The sequence below is a fragment of the Gallus gallus genome, chromosome 9, assembly GCF_016699485.2.
Source record: "Gallus gallus isolate bGalGal1 chromosome 9, bGalGal1.mat.broiler.GRCg7b, whole genome shotgun sequence".
Taxonomy (NCBI): Eukaryota; Metazoa; Chordata; class Aves; order Galliformes; family Phasianidae; genus Gallus; species Gallus gallus.
Genome location: NC_052540.1, coordinates 14,106,087 through 14,129,414, shown reverse-complemented (window position 1 = coordinate 14,129,414; position 23,328 = coordinate 14,106,087). Strand labels below are relative to the sequence as shown.

The 23,328-nt window shown below is 43.4% G+C and overlaps 1 protein-coding gene across 10 annotated transcripts in view; it reads left to right on the top strand.

Annotated features, from left to right (window-relative positions):
- The window catches only part of LPP (LIM domain containing preferred translocation partner in lipoma), a 318,284-nt gene that overhangs the window by 216,605 nt on the left and 78,351 nt on the right, over window positions 1–23,328 (top strand). For all 10 annotated transcript variants that reach the window (XM_046898474.1, XM_015291433.4, XM_046898475.1 and 7 more), the window contains one exon: window positions 17,712–17,835. In XM_046898474.1, the coding sequence (XP_046754430.1) occupies window positions 17,712–17,835 (124 nt within the window). The remainder of the gene's footprint in view (window positions 1–17,711; window positions 17,836–23,328) is intronic.

The following is a 23,328-nucleotide window of genomic DNA, read 5'->3' as shown; positions in this document are numbered from 1 at the left end:
TTCCACCTAACCACGTATTAGCTAGGCAGCCACACAGCTGCTAGGTGATTGAGGTGTTGACATAGTCCCCATTCCTTTCATAGTAGTGCTTTAGAAATGCTGTGCAGAAGGTAAGAGTTCCAGGAGTTTGTCTGTAACCCTCGCTCATCAAGCATTCTGTACTTTCTTTCTAAGTTAGTTCATTTAGACAAGCAACAACATCAAGCATCAACAGACACTCAAAGAGAATCAAGTTCATTTCTACATGAGCCAAAAGCCATCCTGACTCCTTTGGTCAGGAAATCCTTCTAGTGCACACGGCGAGGGGAAAAGTACAGCCATGACAAATGCTGCTCTGGGAGAAGCAACTTAAATACCTGAATGCAGCAGTACCTCAGTGAACTACTGCTTCCAGTCTGGGAGGAGTTTCAGGATCCTACCAGGACCTCAGGATTATTGACCGTTAAGCCAGACGAGTGAGCTCCTATGCAGGGTGTTAAAGCAACTGAGTCCCTCCCACTGGGAACTGATAGGGCTTCTGTGCATCGAAGAAAACAATAACAGACATGTAGAGCAAATAGGATTATGGTTGTGCATTAATTATAAACTAATTAGCCCCCTTGTTTTTAGAGAAGGCCTACTTTATAAAAATCAGGTGAAGGAATTTCTGGCATATATTACTTACCAAAGCTTTGTTAACATCTCACCACCTTTAATCCCTCTCTGTTCTTACTTGTATTTAGTAATCTATCTGAATTAGCAGCGGTGTGACCCATTCTCTGCAGAGGCCAGACTGCCAGCTTATAGAAATTACTGAAACGAGGCGCCAAAGTAATGTAAGGACAAATGCCTCCTCGTACAGATTGGCATGAACACTGGAGGCAGCATTTGAGCGTAATATTGACTAATTATTTAACCGTGAGTGGCAGCTCTGAACATTGTGTTCTTTTTGCTTCGCTTCCCGCATTTACTGTGAATCTAATTACTAAGGGAGCAAGTATTTCTTCTCAGGTCGCTGGAAACACAGCAGCTAGCTTTGGGAAAGTGCATGGGATGCAAAGTGGAGGCAGCAGCAAACTGTGTGCCAGCTAGTTGTTGTACTAGAGCTAGTACTGGTGTGTGAGCACTGCTACTCGCAGAGTAGGGAGAGCAGGTGTTTGCAGGAATCTGAGAACCTAAAAGCTGCGGATAGGAGGGAAATAGATTCTGGAGTAACTATGCATGGTTTGAAGTGAGCAGCTTAGATTATCGGGAATATGACTTCTTGTTGTTATTTTTCTTATCCATAGGGCTTGACTCTTCAGTGATAATTCTTTATGTGATGTGAACAAGAAATCTCCCCAGCTGCCTACACTTCAGTAGGGGTCATGTGAATCAGGGGGTACGACCCTTAAGAGGGATGTAAGCTTCTGACATTCACTTTCTATACAAAAGTGAGGTATTGACACGGGCTGCCCAGGGAGGTGAGGGAGTCATCATCCCAGTGGAGGGTGTGGCACTGAGTGACATGGTCTAGAACAATCACAGACATGGGTCGATGGTTGTACTGGTTGATCTTATTGGTCTTTGCACCTAAGTGATTCTATGAAGATCTCCATGCTATAGAGGGAAACTTTCTGGATTTAAAGGAATATGTATGTACAGTAGTGATCTGGATCCACAGAATGATAGGGAAAAGTCCTTCAGTTAAGTGCCTCATGGAAGACTTTGGTCCTTGGGCTTATTCAGGGAACTCTGGGAGCAGCTGAAGGACAGTAGGTGCCCTAGTAATGGAACAAAGCTTGCTGATCAGACCCTGTGGCCCAGGCTGCACACACCTATGCTTCCCTGGCAGAATAGCCATCGGTTGTGGCAGGGTAAGGATGTTGTTGGGTAAAAAAGACCACATTGCTGCTGCCTTGAGATGCATTCTTGGAGGCTGGAGTCATGTGCAGTATAAATATATCCTCTTACCCTTTCATCTGGAGTCAGATGATGCCAGACTATTATATTAAATGCTGCGTTGTAGTGTGTACGCTAAGGATGACTTTGTGAATGATACTTTTTTCCACAGTATATTAGGCGGAAATCCCCTAGCTCTAAATCAGGGTGTTAATGCCAACCGTATCTCTTACTTCCTTTCCATTAAGCTTTTTTGAGTTAGTTATGGTTGCTTGTTGCTGACTTTCCTCTGGGAGAAACATACTGGCTGTCTTTCTCGTAAGTGCCCACTGGGTGATTTTAACTACAGAGGTTATTGAGACATGCCAGGACCAAGATGTCAAGGTTGGCCTTGAGCTTCTGTCTCTGTACTGCTGGAAAATTTATTTCTCAAGTAAAACAATTGCCAAAAACCCATTAGACGTCTTTTGTTGCTGGTTATTTCCAAAGTCTGCTGCAGGGCTCAGATCCCAAAGATCACTTATAATAAACTTGCAGTTGCTTTGTTTGTTTGTTTTAATTTAAGATACATTTTCTGCAAACACAAAGCTGCACTGCTCTCTCTTTGCCCTTGATGCTGAGTTGGTTGTGCATATTAAGGGCCAATTGGAAGAGCAAGTGCAGAGCGGTGCAAAATGTGACTGAGCACATGTGCTGTGCTGCAGTCTGCAGTGTTCTGTGTTGCACCACTTTTTGATGGGATTTGAAAAATTACAGGTGAAAACATACTCTTCCTTTATTAGCCACTATTATGAGAACCATATGGCTTAAACTGAGGAATAAATTGCACCTGGCATGTATCAACCCACCATGTCTCCATAAACGAAGATCATTTTTTAAGTGTAGACTAAAGGGGAAATGAAGGTGGGTTGGTGCTGTTTGCACAAATACTTGAGGAGATGCTGGCGCTGCCTTACATTTTTAAGGTCATGCCACAGGGTTGCTGGGGAATGATACAATACTGTACAGTAAGTTTCTGTAGGAATGTTGATGTTCTGATGTGCACGTGCATTCTACTTTTATATTCCCTCATAAAATCAGAATCATAATCATTCTTGTATGTGTAGAGTGCAGCACGTGATACAGAGCATGAATCTGTGCAGAGTATTTGCATATTGGCGTGCTGCTGCTGTGCTGCTGAGCAAAGTTCAAGATGAGACCTTGACCATCCTTGCCCACCTTGTTGTGGAAGAATGCGTGCTGTCACGTTGTGTAAGATTCTCCGGGTTTTAGAAGTCTTCCTATCTCAAAGCAGCCTAGTTGCTGTTACCTGGAGTCAAGGAGGAATTAGACTTTTGATGCGCTATTTGGTATTGTGTTGTTTTGTGCTGCGTGAGGTTTTTACCACTACATCATTGAGGTGATGGTCCTTCTTAAAGGTGGAAGCTTGGAGCAGGTGGGAACTACAGACCTGGTTTGCCCTGGAAACGGCATGAGTTTCCTGTTCTCTAGAGAGTATTGTGAGTACCAGCACTCTGGACACACAGGATTTGTGTTGTTACCAGGAAAATGAAATGCTTCTTCCTCATTCTCCAGAATTAATTGTATTTTAATAGGTCTTCAAATACATGCTGTTTTCCTCTGTCTTGGGACAAAGTTGTCTATTAAGTGCTCTCTCAAAGTCACTTCCAGATCTGTTCTGTCTTGGAGCTGTACAGGCTTGTTGGGTATTTCCTCTCTGCTGCTTCATGAGTTTGATTAAGGCCCTATTGGTACTGAAGGGCATTTGATAAGACCCACAGCCTCAGTGTGCAGTTAAGGCTTGGGACCAGCCTCCCCCTCACTTTTGTCTGCCTTCTCATGCATCGAGGTGCTCCAGCACGGGCAGCATCCCGTGCAGAGTGAGATCTCACTTCCTACCGCCACCTCACCCAGCTGCCACTGCTGGAGAGCCGCTTCGATCTGACAGCAGCCACTGCCAGCCTAGCATCAACTGGGAGCTAAAAATAACGCAGTGTGGAAAAAAAAAACAACGTCTAAATATAAATCTGTAATGCCTCAGTAGGGAGCATTGCATTTCCTAATCATTCAGTCAAATCGTCTAAAGATTGATTAATACTGGAAGGCTTTTTGTTTCCACCTTGGTCGCCAGTGCCTCCTTCCCCCAGCTCTTTCTTGGGAAGGCAGAGCTTTTCCTTTCTTTCTGTCCGGGTTCTCCAGCAGCCCACCCCATGCTTGTGCACCTTTGCTACAAAGCTGCAGAGAATTATTTCCCAGTGAGGAGCACATCTGGGCAAGAGGAGGCGTCCGTCGGGCACAGCTCCCATGAAGTCAGACTCTCACCACCTGGGCTTCCCACCCACAGGTCGAATGAAACAACACGCAGACATCAAGAAAATGGCGAGAGTGTTTTTCCCCAGCCCATCATCTGGCTGCCTTTGAAAATCAAAGGCTAGAGAGATTTCTTCCCTCAGCAACACATGCCGAGCAATCGTGCTCCATTGTTGCCGGCAGATTTGTTTTTGTGCACTTCAGACAGGAAGAACGGCACTCGTGGGGCGAAGAAACTGGCACAGCGCGAGCGAGGTGGGAAGAGAGGAAGGAGCCAGCAAGTGGCAAAGAAATCTGCCACGGCTTCACCACGTTCCCTAGCAACTCGCGCCCTGGAGAGTCACTTGCGATGTCTCCTCTTTATCAGCGCAGCTGCATGCGATGTACTAGCCTCGCCGCGGTCTGGCTCGCGCTATTTTGGGTTTAAAAACCGAAGCGTGTGATTGCAGTGCTGTCATGGGCATAAGGACTTTGGATTGCTCTCTTGCACAGATGGGAGCAATTCACAGGGAGGGCTGGGAAAGTGACTTTCTGTTCTTGCTTGAATGTTGTCTGGTACCGGCTAGTAAATACCACTTTGTGGCTTAAAGATGCTGTGATGAGTCAATCAGAGAGCTCCCTCGCCATGCATTTTCCCTGTAAGGCAGCATTGCAGGGATGGGCTTACATGGATGCTTCTGGAGTAACTTCATGTCCTGCCAGCCACTGCAGGCACACGTGGGTCTTTGCATAGCAGACACATGGTACTTTTTTTGCTGTCTGGGGCACCTCTTGATTTACCAAATGCCTCTCTGCTTGCTGTTTCTCTGCTCCTGGCCAGGCTTGCTGTGCCCAGTGATGTTCCAATGGGGATTCATCACCGAGTGCCAGGTGAGCATTTCCAGGAGCCTGGACAAAACTCTCAATTTGTGTAACTCAAGCTTACAGCCCACGAGGTGTGTCCTCTGGATGTGAGCTACCTCGTGTACTTGGAATTTAAGCTGGAGATGGAACATTTTGGAACTGGTGAAAGGACAGGCACTGTGCCTGTTTGGGACCCAGCTTCTCTGTCTTGCAAGTTCTGAGCAAAGTTTCTTTGATTTAGAGTCTGGAACAAAGCTATAAAACAACTTCACACGTGAGCTTCCTTTCTGTTAAGCAACTTCAGCCCTGAAGATGATCCATAGGGCCTTCAGCTGGCTTTGCTTAACTCCATGCAGAACCTGTCACAACTGTTATCACAGTCACAGAAGCATAAGCAATAAGGCTGGAGCTCACTTGAAGATCTGTCTGCTGCTCAGAGACGGGATCAGCTCTGCCTGAGCCGTTCTTCAGAAATATTTGCTCCTACTCAGAAAAGCCTCTGTGATGGAAATTACAGCTTCTCCACAAGCAGTCTCTTCCAGTGCTTTGCTGTCCTCACTTTTTCTCCTCCTCCACGCTGCAAATGCTCTAAAATGCCCAGGTGGTTTTCAGACGTGTCCAGCAAAAGGAGGATGTATGAGTGCCCTGTGTAATAGTATAAAACAAATGCAGAGGGACAGGAAGGGAATACGAACAGCATATTACATAGTTTGGGAAAGAAAGGAAGAGGGAGGTGTCTGCAAAGTATTTGAGGTTCACAAAGTTTTTAGATACGTTTTTGAAATTTACTCGACCATTGGGATTGAGGGTAGGTGAAGAGGAAAGTGGAGGAGGCGCACTTGCTGTGAGACCTGCTCCAAGGGGTAACCGACCCCTCAAAAGGAGCAAGAAGAAGCCCCGAAGACCAGGTTAGTCTGAGCAGAGAAATAGTAGCAGGAGTTCATGAAAGCCAGACTGAAGGGGCACCGTGGTTAGCAAAAGGGACGTGAACTAAGTAGGCCCTAGAGTATCTATCACCTGCAAGGAAGCAAGTTTCAATCACCCATATCCCCTGAGAGTGTGGGGTCTTAGCCTGTAGTGCTTGCTTTTGGTCTGGCAGCCTGGGAGCAGGTTTTCTCCCTGCATTGCCTTGTTGACTCAAATAGTGCCTCTCAGCCGATGTACACCTGAGTCCATTGCTCACATTGGCACACTGAGCTAGACCCTCTGCTGCTGTGTAAATCAGCGAGTTCCCTGGAGCGGCTCTGATTTGCACTGTCTGAAAGTCTAGCCCATCCTTTACAAGTAAATTCTGTAAGCAGAATTATATATATCTCTTTGTTTTTCCCCTTCAGCCTTTGCTCAGTCAACCTGTGAGCTGCTTAATCATTAACAAACAGAAGGGGCCTGCTGCTGTTGTTGTGGTTGAGCAGGACATGAAAACGTTTCACGGACAAAGCGATCTTTTTAATGCATCAAAGTGGTCCAGACGCGATGCTGTGTCCTGCCACAGCCCTCGGCCTCCTCAGCTCTAATTGCACACGCCACCGCCTCTTTCAGTTCACTCCAGTCTGCACAAAGTACTGCTTGACCAATTAGCGAGATAAGTTCGTCTCTAGCCCAGAAGGGATGTGGACAGCCTTCTATGCTGCATCTCTGTACATGGAGGAATGTTTTGACAGCTAAACATGGATCTTGTTGAGCTGTCAGTTCTGCTAACTCTCTCAAGTGTCTCTTATTTATTGAGTCATCAGGCTCTTCCTGACCTCCTCAAAGTCAACCCCAGCCTGGCACGAAAGACAGCGCAGAAATACAGCTAGAGCATGGCCTTCTGAGCAGGGCGAGTTTCTTCAAGCATTTGATGCCTTGAACAGCGCAGATCATTAGGTCTGTAAGTCAGTGCAGCGGCTGTGCCCTCAGGCTGGCAGCAGTCTTAGAGGCTGCAGCTGGGGAAATTCAGATTCCTTCCCTTAGTGCACAGCCTGTTTGGCTGCCAAGATCTTGGGGTTATTTAAGAGGCCAATGGCAAAGCAGGGGACCAGAGAAAATGGTCTGAATCCAAGGAGCCCTGCATCCCCTTCTGGCTCCAGCACTGAGCTGTAAATTTCTTCTCCTTGCTCTTCATTCTGAACTCCTTGCTCTTCATTCATTCTGAATCTGGCTTGGAGGCCATAGGTACTTGTGCAGGGCAGAGCACAATCACCACAGAAAAGTATGCATGCACTTACCTTTGGGAGTACTGTGACCACAGAGTAGTTTTACATTTGAAGAGCATGCTGGGCACATGATGGATATGGCATCATGTGGTAGGTGCATCAGGGGAAGCAAAGGGGGGGAACGTGTGCCATTTGAACCCCATATAGCCCTTCTTTGCGGGAGCCAGGTGAGGTTGAGGTGTAGCTGAGATCTGAGTGTAGCCTGCTATCCCAGCAAAACCACACGCGTGTGTCCAGTAGCATCCCATAGGCTGAAACTGTGGGGCTTTAGTAAGCATTGGATAGTTCTTGCATGGGCAAGCTGGTTCAGTAAAATCAAGCTGATGCTGATACCTCACACTTGCTCTTGCTTTCCTGCTTATTCCCTGTTCTGAGGATGCTGTGACTCCATCCTTCCATTTCATCCTGCTCTATTGCACATTCGTCCTCTGTAAAACACTCTCCTTCATGGACTGACTGCACACAGCTCACCCTCTGTGGGCTCTTCCCAGCCCTGGAATTCCTAGCCAGCTTGCACTTTCTTCTTCTCCTCCAACAGTAAGGTCTGTCTCAGGTCCCCTACTGTACACTACCTTCTGATTATCTTTCCACTTCTCTCTTTCCTTTGAAGTTCTGCCTCTTAAAACTGTTATTTTGGTGTTGGAAAAGGTTATTTTTTTTTCCCTGGCTCCTCAGTCTAGCTCTGACCTTGACCTTACAGCTCCTGAGGCTCTGCTCCAGTGACCCTCTCCTCCCTCTGCCAGCAGGATCACAACAGCACAGCCGACTCGCATCTTTGCTCCTCTGCCTGCAGGTTGCAAGGACAAGCTTTAGACCTTTTGAATATTTAATACTCACGTTGAAACATCCTGCAGCATTTTCCAATAGCCCATAGCCCTTTCTTCTTTGCCTTCCTGCCATGATTTGACCACCAGATGGGACAAGCAGGGTCCTCAGCCTGTGCCTCTGTCCAAGGGCAAATCGATCCTTGGTTCCTACCTCCCACCAAGTGTGGGAAATTCCTGAGCACAGACAGTGTTTCAAGGGAGACTTGAGGCTTTTATCTGAGTAATACTTAACTGCCCTGGACTGTACTACAGGAGAATTATGACTTTGTTGAGAAATTTCTACTGCTGTGAGCCAAATGAGAGATCATTTTCATAAGTACATTGGGCGAAATAAATGTTAATCTAGATGACAGGCATTTGCCCTGGCCTTTTTCCCCAAGAGCAGTATGGAATTTGGCACTGCTTTGTTCTGAAAATGTTATTTCTGATTATCCTGGGGTAATTAATACTAAAGCATACACAGGTCCCTTCTAGAGCACTCCTGCTCAGGCTATTGATATTCGTGAGGGGCTGCAGCCTTTTGCTCTCTCCAGCTTCTTTTCTCTTCTATTACTCCCTCTACTCCCAATGAAACTGTTTAGTCCTTGCTGCCACTGTGTCATAGCTCCTGCCTGACAGTGCTTGGTGTTGTGGGCATATGCAAGTACATCTAATGCCTTGCTGTTATACACTTTCCTTGTCCCTAACATGAGTAAGAAGCATTATGTCTGCAAGCAAACTGTCCACTTCTGATGGACATCTCTGTTTCACCAGAAGTGAGAGGGATCTTTGAAAAGCTTTTAATTGCCAGTCATTACTATCAGCTGCAGTCAGGTAATTTTGTCGTAGATTGGTCCAGAGATGCAGAGAGGCCAGGACTTGCTGGCAGGTGGTATTAGTGAAGCTCTGTGAGCTACTGATCGTGTACAGTGAGATTGTTCTTCATGAATTAAATTGGAAATGGTCATTGCAAATGGTGCTTGACATGGTGTTTGATGGCTGGGATTCAGGCAACCTCGAGGTACCTGGAGAGGGCTCTTCGTGTGGAGAATTAATCGTTTTAAATGCCATAGAGCTGTAGGATAATGCAGTTCAGCAACAAAGCCATCCACATGGATGGTATGAAATACAGAGACACACTAATTGAGGCAGAAATTAGAGAATGAATTCTCTTCTTTTTTGCTTTACATATTGTCTTGAGCCGTATCACTACCCTTTTAATACTCTACAGTCTTTCACCACAGTATCTTGAGGTGCAAGCAAATGAGTTCTCCTTTGATTTTGAAGAATAACAGTCTTCTCATTATTATTATTGATTTTAGAATAGCAGTCTTCTCATTATTACTTGCAAATTCTCTTTTCTCTTCCATCGCTAGAAACGGTGTCATTTTGGATAGGTTTTATTACACTTGAAGCATGGTTCAGCTGAGGAGTGAGACAGTTATATGGCCTGGGCAGCATCCAGATGTCTGGACTGTCTGTCAAGTTTCGGCCTCCTCTCCTTTGGCTCAGTCACTTGAGAGGCTGAAAGTCAAGTGAAAGCTCATACTCTGTGCTCACCCTCTCTGATGTCTTTGTAGCTCCCCATCTGCTTTCCAAAGGAATTTCTACTCATGTTGCTAAAGGGCTTGGGATCATACAGTAGCTATTTCAAGAAATAGTCTGTGCAAACCTAAAAGGAAAACAGCAAACTCTCTTAAGAAGAAAGCAGCTGCACAGGAGGAAAAGAGAACATGATTCTGGGATCAGAACATGAGTAAAATAGAAAAATCTTCTTGTTCTGACAGAAGGAAGGCGTTTCTGAGGCCAGCAGGAATATAATTTGCTTTTGCCACAGTATTGTTTTAGCTAATATTATTCTTATAGCTTTTATTTGTATAACAAAACACCTCCTGGGCAATGGAGGGGTGTGTTGGGAGAGCTGTGTTTCTTTTGAAGACATAATCTTACAAGACAAAATGTAGACATGTGAGTGGAAGAAGACACAACTTGGCAACCAAAGATAATTAACAATAGTCATAATTTGTACCCATTCAGCATCTTTCATTCAGGGATCTCAAAGCATTTTGTAATCATGAGTTCATTGAGACTCTCAAACTCTCTTGAGACAGCCAAGCGTTATGAAGAACATTTAAAACAGCAGGGTGCAGGATCAGACTGGTTAAGAATATTGCAGAAGATAAATTTCAGGAATCCTGCCCTCCAAGCCTGTAGATGATGAACCAAGTGCCTGCTCCAGCCTAAGAATCTTTTTTTTTTTTTTTTTTTTACTGTAATTTATATATAATCTTTGAGTGTTAAGCAAAATATGTAGTCTTCATTTAAGTCACTGCTGTCCTGGGAAGTGTAATGGCCCATGTCACAGTTGACTAAAAGTGAGACTCCAGATAGTGGGTTAAATGCATTTGGTTAACCATTTGTTTGCTGTTATAGTTTTCACATGAAAAAAACTTAGATTGAAACCTGTCTTGATGATGGAAAGTGATGTGATTTTAACTTTCTTTGTGTATTAAAACAGAAACCCATTTGCATATTTTAAGTATCTTTTCTAGCATATTCAGGCATCTGGCAAGAAAGCTATATTTAAACTGTTAATACAGTATGAATGCAAGTTTCACATGCAAAATTAGTCCCATTAAAATGGTGAGATTTATTTTTCTTTTGAAACAAGTGATGCCCCAGCACTTCTGTTTTTGTTACCTGATAAGGCCCTGCAGCTGGGACAGCCAATTTTTTCAGGAGGCGACGAACCTGAACCACAGAGCAGGTGGTGCTCACAGCCCAGGCACCCCGTCAAACCCCCATCACCGCATGGGGAATGGCGGTGAGCTCCCTCGTCGCTGTGGTCCACCGGGGAAGGAAGGCAGCGCACCGTGGGGGTGTGCACGCCTGTTGTGTGGTGTCATTCTTCATTGTCTGTCAGAGTGGTTGAGCTCTGCCTTTGTGAAATGCTTTGCAAATGAAAAACTTCAGACGGAGCCAATCTCAGTTGACTCCTCGTGCTTTAGGGTTGCTTCTGGAGGGGTACATTTATGAAAGAGTGTACTTAGTGTCAGTCGTTTTATTGTGGCAGTGAATTGTCCAAGCAAGTAATGTACTGCGTGAGCAAACATCTTTTTTATTGTTATGAATTTGGGAGCGTTCTCACTTTCACCAGGTGCTTTGGTACTTCTCCATTGAGATAGAAATGTGGCTTGGTTGGTTTGGGAGCCCATGAGCCCAGTCAGAGGAGCCACTTGCTGTGACCAGAGTTGCCCACATCTTTCAATAGTACCCACCTGGATTTACAGAAGGGAGTTCTGCACGTCATGTCCCCAGGCAAGAAGCCCTAGAGGGCATTAAATGTCCCAAGGTGTATAGTCAACAAGAACTGAATTCAAACCCATCTGCAGCACTTCTCCATGCTTGGAACTGAGGCTTTGAGACTCTCTTCTCCCGTGGATGCTTATGGTTCCTACTCTAAAATGTGGATTTTGACCTGCTGATAGCAGGAAATATAATGTTCAATTAATTAATGTTTTGAAGGCAGCCAGTGAAAGCCTACATTATAATGATGTAAAGACAAGGGGAGCTGATGAGTGCGTTATGTCTTTAGTGCTGGTGGTGATACATGGGAATGAGAGAGTGCTTGATTCTGAGCCCAGAGAGATGTGGCAAGGCAAGCAGCTAAAGCAGAATAAGGCCTTCAATCTTGAAACAAATAAGAGAGCAATCACAGGGCTTCCTGATGTAGTTTTGTGAAGCAGAACAAGGTCTTACAACCAAAAACTTAGGGCTAATACGATGCGTTTGCCTTACCCATATATTCATATAGTGGTGATGCTTCATTCCCAATCACAACGGTACCATCCAGCTTGTGCCTCAAATTCGTGGTTACTGAAATGTGTCCTGCCAAAGTAAGTGGGGTTAATAGGAGAAACAAGACAACAACAACAACAACAAAACAATCCACTCTTCTTTTTGTATGAGATAAGCCTTGACAAGTAAAGCGTGTTTATGTAATGGTAGAGCCAAGAGGCCCCAAGCAAGATCAGGCACTGCTACAATTGTTTCTGTATATACATTTAAGCAGCAATGAGACATTAAAATGTAGCATTTTATAGGCGTTCTTATTTGAAATGTAGTTTCAATCTGCTGTTTCCTGAGATAACAAATATGTATTACTTGGAGATTTGTTTGTTTTGCATTTTCTAATTAGAAACAGCTAGTGTTGCTCCATAAAAGTCTTGCTCATCTCCTGTTCACCCTGAGCACTGTAAACAAACCACAGTGTCCAGCAGAAACAATGACTCTCCGCAGTAGAAGTGGAAGCTGTCATTTAACGCAGTCACGCTCAGAGCACCAGCTAGTGTTGTTTACAGCTCATCCAACTTCTGTAACACCTGGCAGAGACAACCAGCTCTTCCAGGTTCAAATCGTAAGTGAGAATGTGAAGATTAGCAAGAAAAGCTATTTAGTATGTTTGCATAGAAAAGAATGTAAACAATCCAAGGACAAAACAGTCACGCTTGTTTATTAGTGAGCTTGACCATTACTAAAAGACATCACAGAAGCTTGGAGAACTTTGTGAGCACTGAATAATTGACAGAGAAATATCATTAAGCCCATTTTGCAGAGTAGTTAGTGTGTGTGTGTATATATATGGTGATTCTATTTAATTCAGTAAATCCAGAGGCCAACGCTTTGTTTTCATGACTACAAGCTAAAAGCTGGTTTCCAGATAGTCAAAATAAGCATTCTGGCTCTACTGTCTTGATTTTACAGACAAGATACCTCCCCTTCCACCTGTCTGCATCCCTATTTCAAGTGTAGAAAAAAAAGGGGCTTTTTGCCAAAATTGCAGGCTGTGAACTTAAAACAGAAATATCTAATTTACTATTATTATTATTGCACATATTTTGTGTAACGCTGCCACAAGAGATCGTTGAAAATTGGAGCTTAGCAGGATTTGAATAAGACTGGGAATGCGCGTAGATAACCAAGTGAGGATAGAGTTACAATAATGAAGTTTAAAAATAAAGGAAAATATCCTCTCGAGCTTTGGAGCAGTTACAAAACTGCCCTATTTCAAAGCATGCCACTGTTTAATAAATGAGGGCTCCGCTGCCAGAGCTGCCCGCTCTGGATTACTGGTTTGCTCTGGGAAGTGGTGGCTGTGGGGGCACCGATGGTTTGACCTACTCTGGCCTGTCCCAGGGGAGGCCGCTCTCCCAGATGCCCAAAAACTTGTAATTTCAGGCCACTCGTGGGCAGGAGGTTGCAGAGGTTGGTGGATATCCCCTCTTTCAGGGCAGCTTCCTCGGAGGGACTTGCCGAATTATTCTCCGAGCAGGAGTAAGGCCAGCAATGTGCGTGTGGCAGGAATCTAGGCAGAAGGGTCTTTTCAGGAATCTGTATGTACTCAGGCAGCTGTGACTTTTCACTGGGAAAATAAATCAAGAATTAAAATATTTCTTTTCCAGCGCGTCTCATCTGTAAGAGGGTTCAGTTGGCCTTAATTATAGACTGAATTACAGCTGCAGGCAATCGTTATTTGTTTGGGAGCTGAGCTCGTAGGAGAGATGCGGCACCATGCTGAATTTTTTGGTCTCAAAGTTTGCGATTGTTTTGGACAGTCAATAACTTAAATGAAAAAGTATGGTCTTTGTCAGGCCGCTGAATAAAAAATGAGCAAAGATGTTCTTTAACTGTTTATTTAACTGACGACGAGTTCTGGTGAGCGAAGTGAAAGGAAAGTGCTAACTTCGTGCAGATGAACAAGTAGAAAAAAATGAAATGGAAAGTAAGTATCAGTGTGAGATGTTTCTGGCTGCTTTTCAATTCCAAATTGGGCTAATTCTACCTTCTGAAAAGAAGATAATTTCCACGTTTCTGTAATTGGGAACACATAATTGAAGTGATTTTCTCTCCAAGAGAAAAAACTTCTGCAGCATTTGCAAATGGACAAGAGAAATGACCGCATACCGTGTACTCTGAATGATGGTACATTCATGGTAGCATCATCCTCAGATGTCTTTGCAGGTTTTGTACTGGCATTTTTACCCATTTGGGTGAAAAGTTGTATGTGGATGGGGAAAGTTCATGTTGGGCAACGCAGCCCACTCCTTCCAGAGCTCCTTTTGTCTGGGCAGCCAGACCACCAGAGGCATCTGCTTACCAGTGAGGTCTGGAGTACAGAGCACATACCAGAGAAGCGCTGAAGTTTCAACTCCATGTACCAAAGTAATTGTGCAGCAATTCCACGTGACTGCTTCTTTTGACCTGGCTTTTTAGGAACTGAACTTTTAATGAGGAAGATGAACCAGATGTTGTTGCACTGCTTGGAGTGGCACAAGCGATTAACTCACTTCCTTTTGTTTGTAACATGAAGATATTTTCTGCCATGGAGTTTAACCCTAGGAATGCTGGCAGTTCCTAGTCCATCTATTTGTAAATGCATTTGCATCTGCAAGCACAACTGCATTTGTCATGCTCTTCCCAAAGCTGCTCCATATTTGATGGGAACAGTGAAAAATAATACTCAAGTGCTTCTAAAGCACAATCCCTCTCTGTAGATCAGGGCTCTTTTCCATTTTCTTGGGCCACTTTATCATCTCCGATGTTGCTGGGATGCTCAGAGGGTCTGGGAGGCCACTCAGCACAGAGCGCAGCTTTGAGCTCTCTGTGTCTCAGGTGCAGTGTACACTGAAGCATTGTGGAGAAAGGAGAATGCATGAAGATGATTGTGGCAGATTAAGCAGTAAATTGTATTTCTAGACAGCCTTGATCATGGTACAGATCGGGAGAAAACAGAGGAAGTTTAATAAACAACAACACAACTGTTTTGTAAGGAAAGCCAGAATTATATTTTTACCATGGCCTAACAAAGGAGGAGGAAGGAAACTGTTTTGCTGAAACAAGCATTCTAGATCCACTTAGGATACACTTTTCTATGTGTGCGTGCGTGCCCCAGCAAACTCAACAGCATGTTCATATGCATGAAATGCGTTTTCCTGGAGGCACAGAGTCAGCATGTGCCATGCAAGGAGAAAAAAGATGTGCCTAGCATTGCTTAAATGTTGGTCAAAAAAGCGTAGCATTTTAGTCAAAATAAGTTAAAGTGTCTCCTAACATTGTGGTTGGTGTGTGTTGTTTTTGCTGATGTTGAGTACTGGATAAGAGATCTGCCCAATCTGAAAAAGTGTAACGTAGATAAAATATGAGAGCAGCCCTTTTATTGTGTGTGTGAGGATGCGTGGTCTCCCAAACTAGAGAAAGTCTGCAGATTTGGATCTTTCATTTTAAATGGCACAGCCAGAGCCCTTTCTGAAGCAGACATGAGCAGCCTCCTGCTCCAGAGATGTGGAGGCTGGCGTGAAGGAGAGGCACAGGCCCCACAGCCATGCCATCCTCTGTGATAGGTCTGAATTCCTTCACAGGACAGCACTGGTCATTCATTCCATTTTGCCCGGAAACTGAAAGAGGATAAAATGATATTTTAAGATGCTCAGATGCTAGATTGGTTTTTCAAGCTAATAAATCCTTGGCTGCTCTTGCCGTGTTAAAATGTATGTTCAGGCAAGATTCATGGTCAGCTCTCAGGAACAAGACAGCAAAGGAAAAATGTGGTTCTTCCAAGATTAAATACTTTGTTTTTGGCAGCCTTAATTGCCTTATTAATGAACTTTTTTTTTTTTTAGGGTTACGTTATTTATTATTTCCTAATGAAGCAATTGTCAATTAGCCTTCTAAGACCAGCCACAAAACACCGGCCAAGGGCATCTGGTTCTGCTGGGTTAAGTACCTGGCTCTGGAATTCTTTGTCAAGTGAATGACCTTACCCACACCAAGATGAAATATCCCACAAGGGTGGCACTTATGTGACTTTGAAATGTACGTCCTGTGCACCATACAAGCCTGTCTCTCCATTTAAAAAAATAAGTTGTGGTAACCCAAACACAGTGTGGTTGCTTTTGTGCAAGAGCGTTTGTTGAGCTATGTGCAGACATTCAGGATTAGCAGATGTTCAGCAACTTACTCAGAACAACTGCTGGGCATATAGAAATCCTGGACAAGTGCAGAAACTCAGTGAATATTGCTCAGAAAAAAAACTCCTCGGCAGAAAATCAGAATATCTATGGGAAAACCTGAATGTATTTTCGATCTGTATCCTCAGGTAGGGATGCTGGATATATGGCAAGCAGATCTTGCATAGCCTTCCAGGGAAGTTAATCCAACCTGAGGCTTTTTCCAGGTGCTCTTTCTTCCAGGAGAACCATGCCACCCAATTCTGTGTGCACTGCTGCTCCATTAGAGAGCAAGCAATAGGTAGCAGGAGGTACCACTGTCCTATCATGTGTGCGCAGCAAATCCAGCACTTCCAAGAAGTGCAGTCATGCTACTGCATTCATGGGTGCTACATGAGTGAGGGAGGTCAGGTCAACAAGAAAGAGAGGGGATGGAACATGGCTTAGCACAGGCCCTAGAAAAACAAATACAACGAGGTCAGGAACATGCAAGTGTTTGGTTTCTTGGAGTGGATGATTGAAGTATTACTGAAATTTCCCTCTTGCCTGAAAGAAAAAAGAGTAAAAACATTTAGTTAATTCTCTTGCAGTGTTTTAAAGCTGCTGTCCTCTGTTGAACATGACTGGCATTATAAGAATTCATTGTGTCAGATGTAGTCTTTATAAGCTGGATAGAGGTGTGATGTTTCTCCAGTGATCTTTTTCTTCCCATTTAAATAGGTAAGGAGCGTGGAAAAGTGCTTCCTTATAGTCTGTCATTCAGAAGTTTCTTATATAAGGTCCAATTTTTGATGAAAATAGCAATCGATTAAATCCCTTCCTTTATTCACATACTGCATTTCATAAATAAGTTACTTTTCCCATGCAAGTCTTTCAGGAAAGCAGTGCACACAAGGAAAACTGATGTCAGCATGTTTTTAATCCTGAAATGACCGAGTTTCTCACTGCAGACACCAAACTTAGCTTCTTCTAAGAAACTCATGCATGTGACTATTTCTGTGCTTCCCAAAATATGCCTGTAGTACTGCTGTTTTCCAGGGAGAGAGCTCACTGAGATGGGCTTTAAATATGTTATGCCAGCTGTTAGCACGTGAAGGCCAAGAGGTCCCGGTTTTTAAGCGCATATTAAAACCTTTGTATCCCTAGCACTAAAAATGTGTGGGCTAGCTCCTGCTCTTGCAAGTGTTAACAGCAGGATTTGTGTCAAAACAAACAAGAGGAGAACAAAACTAGCAGCTTGGAATTATCTGTCTTTGTCTATACACTCTGCCACTGTAGGAATGATTGTTCTAGCCTCTCTTCTATTACATTGTTAAATGATGGAAGCTTTTGCCAAATCCAAACTGAAATGCTTCCAAAGCCTTTTTTTCAGTGTTGGAAAATGTTTGTATCAAGTTATCCTTGGAATAGTATTTCTCCTTTATTTATTACTGTGTGCTATCCGGTAGACACCTAATTATGTGGCAAAGAGTTCTTCTCATTCTAATAGGATATATAGCACTTTGCTGGACATTTTTAGGAGTCCATTTTCATTACATTAAATGGGATGTTTACTTGTCTGAATCTCTTGGGTTTTAAAAAAAGCAAAAAGACAATGAAGTTCAGCGCTGAGCAGTCAATAGACTCTTACTGTAGGGGAATGCTTTTATACCACATCACAAACTGTTTGTTCTCTCTTTTTTTTTTTTTAGAGTGGGTATCCGAGCTCTGGACCCACGTCAAGCACTCCTGCCTTCAGGCCTGAAGATGAGCTGGAACATCTGACAAAGAAAATGCTGTATGACATGGAGAATCCTCCCTCTGATGACTACTTTGGTGAGCAGTGCCATGTCACGTTGAATCAGTCTTTCCATAGCCCCTTTCTGTATTTACCAGGTTTGGTGATGGGGAGGGAGGCGTGACAGCTGCATTGTTAATGCAGTGACATTCGTACTGATAGATTTGCTTTCCATGCTTGGGCTGGAAGTGTAATCATCCATAGGAATTCCTCTGTAATTTCAGCATAAATCTCGTGCTCACTTGCTGTATGTTTGCAGTCTTTCTGGTTATAAAGTAGAATTTTTCAGTTTTTGGTTCTTTTTGACACCATCTGTCCCCAGCCTGTAGATTACCAGGGTGAATTCAGGTTTCATGCACTTTCTTGCCCACCTGCCCCATCCTTCTCTTCTCATTGCATCTTGCAGAGAACCTGGCAATGTAAATGCATTCTGCTCCTGTGTGCTGGCAGAGATTAAAAAGAAACCCATTTTGAGTCAATCAGGTTGGTTTTATATGGACACCCATTAGCCCAGAACTAGGTCCAGCAAATACGAGGAAGATAAATCTGAGCTGATTGAGTCATTATATCTACGTCATCTTCCTCACCTGAAAAAAAAAGATAATCAGCTGATTTCTTTGGAAAGAGCACATAACTGAATTACCTTAGACAACTATAGGTCTAAAATACATGTCTTATCTCTATGTAAAACAAGTGTTAGAGACTATGAATCCTTCGTTAAAGAGATTTGGGCATACTTGATACATCTTGCCCATGTGTTTAGTTTCTTACTAGGCTTGGGTATCCTGCTGTTAGGAAACAAGCTGCTTTAATTTATATAGTTAACGGCTAGAATAAGCTATTCATTTTGTCTTTTTTTGTCTTCCTTCATTTCATCATTTCTTAAAAATGTCATTTAGATTGCCCTGTAGGTCTATTGGTTATAGATTTTGGTTGGACAAAAGCATTTCTGACTTAAAAGAAACTTCAGTCATTTTGTTTAATTGGAAAGCAGGTGGAACCAAGGTCCTAATAAATAAGGACTTTGCAGTGAAAAGAATCTGATTACATGAGAAGGTCAAGTTGTTCTCATCAGATAAACATTGTTCAGTGAAATGGGGTAGATATCAATCCCCATTCTCCATCAGTATCCTCTGCCTTCTGTGGTGTCCACCCTTACAGCCAAAATGTCTTTGTAAATGGTGACCGTCATCAAAGCTGATGACTAGCACGGATTTAAGGGGTAAGCAAGAACGACTTTCTGAAGAGGGGATAACCAAAGAGCATTTTCTGCGTTGCTGCATTTGACTTTGCCTCTGCCCCATACTTATTTGAGTTCACTCTTTAATGTTTTAAAAGGGAAGCAACAATAAACCAAACAAACATAACATGTACTTAGCTATTAGTGTGGGCGGGCAAGAAGGAGAAGCCTTTTTCCTGCTCCCTTCAGGCAAATGGCTGAAGCCCTGAAGCATGAGATTTGATTACAGTCATTTTCTTAATGCAGAACTGTAACTGGCAAGAGCCAATTCAGGGACTGAAGCCCACTCCATTCTTCCCATAAGCTCAATAAGTAAGTTGGGTGAGCAGAATATTTGGAAACTGACAGGATCCAAGTTCAGAAAGGACCTTGCCACTATATAGCCCAATGTCCCACCCTCAATTTCTCCCAGAAAGCTTGATTGAATCAGGACTTTAAAAAAAAAAATCTAATCTTTTTATCTTAAAGACTTCAAGCAATGGTGAGTCAACCACCTACCCTGATAAGCTGTTTTAGTGATTAATTTTCCTCACAGTTCAGAAATTGCTTCCTGAAGTGAAGCCTTAGTTTTGTTTAGCACTTGTATTTATGGAGCTGAAATGCTAGGGTTTTGCAGACTAATAATGTATCACTAAGATGGTTCTGCTCTGTTTGGGAGTGTGGTACATCAAAGCTTATTCATCCAAACGGGATGCATGGCTCAGAGGATTGGAACATAAGGTCTCTCAATGTTAAGTCATCAATTTGGCTATCGGATGGAAGGTCAGACCAATGCCTTTCCAGTAGCTCTTAATTCAGCAGGAAAACAGGAGATGGAAAGGAGCATCCAGATCGTTTGGAAATGTTGCCAATGTTGTTGTTATAAGCAGCAGCACGATCAAAGATAGAGTGATTGTGCATGATGCAAGCTTCTTGGTGAAAATCAAACAACCCTGGTCATCCTTGGGCAGATGATGCTTAATTACAAGCTGCACCTGATGGATCTTCTAATTGCGCTCAGTCTATACCACTGAAGATTATCCCTGAGTCTCCAGCCTTGGCGTTCTTGATGTGCAGATAAACGGTGTGTTGGGCTGAACTCCTCAGCTTTAAGCATGCTGTGCCCCATGCGGCAATTTCAGAAACGTAGCCACAACTAATTATATACCTTCCAAGAAAAATACAAAACAAAACTAGCAGTCCTGGGACACAACTGCTTTTTATGGTTGGATAAAATCAAAGAGGTGGTCTGCCCTCATCCTCTTAGCTCGACATACTCTCAGAGGAAAATGGTCTCTGGGATCACAGTGGTTGAGGCTTTCAGATATGGCAGTGCAGGCCTGGGAGTTTTATACTAATTCTGGCTTTGTCGGAGCTAAATACCCATCTACTGAGCTGTCAGCCTAGTGCCTCTCCGCAACCTCGTGCTCATGTGGAAAGAAGAAATTAAGTGTAGGAGGAAAAAGGGAGTCTTTCAACTTTGGTTAACTGTCTGAACCAGTCTCTCTGCCTTTATTCTCTGTTCTTTATTCGTTTAGCATGGTAACTTGGATTGTACAAGATTCATATGGCACATTGATCCAATAATCAGAAAAAGGACAAATGGGCAGAGACATTGACTCTGATTTGCATTAAATATCTTCTGCCTGAGGTCTAAATGCCATGGTAATTGTAGCATACCAGATAGCTGTCAGCTAATCACTTTTATTAGTTTGAATTTAGAAAACTGGATTTCAGCATATTAAAAGTTGGTTAAGAACAGATAGGTTTTGAATTGAGGAATCTAATTAACCTTGCTAGAAAGCTGCAAGGCGTTATATTAAGTCATGGAAATAATTTGTTGGAATAATTACATTTGAACTGTCAGGCTGGAGAAAGGTCATTTTACTTGCCCCGTCAGCACACTGAAGTCTTTTCCTTAACCATCTTTCTGCTGCAGTTCCACTTTCCTTATCTCCGGTTTGCCATCAAGCCATCTTGTTTCAGCATAGGCAGATGTTCCTGTGGAGAGAGGAGGAGCAAGAGCTTCAAGTCTCTTTGCCCTGGCAATGCCAGCTGGTGCTGCTGCGTGAGCTGAGTTTGGGAGGCAGCCAGCCAGCACTTCCATCAGGTCTCTGCTCACTACAGCACTTCTCTGCAGCTTCCCTGAATGCAAGCTACTGGAGGTTGTTTCAGAGACTGGGAAACTGCTGTAGCCAGTGACTAGTCACCAAAGCGCGTGCAGCTGGTAGCATATTATGGCTCATGCTGCATTCCTGAGGAGCCAGGGAACATGGTAAGCCAAGAAGCAGCATGCTGGAAGCACACTTTGAAGGAGCGGGATCACAGTTGTTGTCTAGACTCACTGCAGCAGCACGATCTAGTCACTGGGAAATCCTCTAGCTGGCAGTGGCAAGGCAGTGATTAATCACAGAAGTATAATCAGTGAGCATCATAATTAAACAAATGAACAAAAAGAGTGCATTTTTAGGAGTTAAACATACAATTCTGGTAATTCTGCTTTCCTCCGTTTTGTTGAAAGCCCACTCTACCATGCTGCATCTAAGAACCCCAGTCTTTGGTGTGTATCACCTCCTGTTTGGTTATTCCATAACCCTTAGGTTATGGAATGACTTACAGAGCGACTGCTTTCTGGAAGTCCTTGACAAATCAGCAGATTGAAGTCTCCTAAGCCTAGGCTACTCTTTACTGCTGATTCAGTTGTTGATCTGTGGTAGCTGGCTGTCTTTAATCTAATCCCTTTTTATTAGAAGGGATTCCCACGTGTGTTATGCAATGTCCGGTATGGATGCTTTGTCCCTGTCACAGCCCTTTGTATTGATAAATGTGTGATCACAGATAGGCACGTTGGAAGAAAAGAAAATTTCTTGGAGTGGAAATTGAGTAAGGATGGGGAAGGAGAAATTGAGATTTGCAGGAGATTAGGATAAATCTATCAAAATATTTTGTTGGCCGTCATGGGAAACTACAGCCCCTGATTTTGCATTTTTTTAAAATGGAACACAGACCACACAAAGGTCACAACTGTTCTGGATCACCATTTCAAGTATCCTAGAAAGAAAAGACTTCTGGCAGCTTATCAGTCTCTATTGCCATGCAGTCAGTGCTGATTAAGACTGGAAAAGTGCCATCAGGGCCCCCCATCTTCTCTTGCTTTCTGGACTGTTTCCCAGCTGAGTCACTCCCTACAACAGGGAGTTTCCCGAATTGATGGGAAGAAAAATCTTCTGGCGTTCTACTGAAGGCACTTAGATCTACCAAAGGAGCTTTATGTACTTGATGGCATAGCAGTTTCCTCTTGTAATGTAGGGATGCAAATAGGGAGAAGAGAGGTACAAAAATGGTGCTCTTGTACAGTAAAGGGGCCTTGATTTGTCTCAGAGCTAACAGTTCAGGAGAAGTAGTTTTCTCGTATGTATATGTCATATGTTTCAGCTTCGACACTGGGAGTGATGATGCAGAGCAGGGTGAAGAGCAAGGCCAACAAACAGGATGCTTGTCTTTTTTTTCCTTCTCATCTCAAACCTCTGTGAGGCCTTTGGCAGATATTTCACCTCTGCAGACTCCTTCTTTTTCCCTTTCACTCTTTTTGCAGTGCATTTAATGCTCATAGTCCCTCAGATACGAGCTGTTTCTGAGCAGTGATTGTAGGAGTGCACCCTATGGAGAAGCCTTCGTCTCCAACAATTCTTTGAGATGCAGTGTCACAATTAAAATGATTCTATGATCATATGATTGTAGGGTAGAGATGATGCTGCTCACTAGGTTGTGCAGGAATGGCCGTCTTCCATTCGTGGTATCTCTGTCTCTTGACATAGCTCTGTGGGCTAAACAGTTCTACTGTCTTTAAAGTGAATGCATTCTGTATCGCATATGTGTTTTCACCAGGCATTTCTGTAAGAGGCATCCCCTTTCTGTCTGCTCAGGTAGCCTCTTAGTTCCATCTCAATTGCCACTAGAAAAGGAAAGTCAAAGTCGATGTATCTTGCAGGGTTCTTCTGAAAAGGTTATTGTTAAAAGATGCAACTTGTTATTAAGAGAGCATAATTGTATTGTATTGTGATTTTGCCATGTAATGTGATGCATCATCGTGTCTTTTGTTTAAAGTCAGGGTTTCTGGTGCAAGATAGCAGACATCCTCATCCAAACAACATCTGGATCAGAAAATAGTAGGTTAGATTTTCAACAACTAATGAGCCGGCAGTCATTTTCTGTTATCTAACCTCTCACAAAAACAGGAAGAACAGACATATAACGCAGACCCTTTTCTGCACTGTACTTCAAGTTATCATCTTTTGTGCTCGAGCCACGT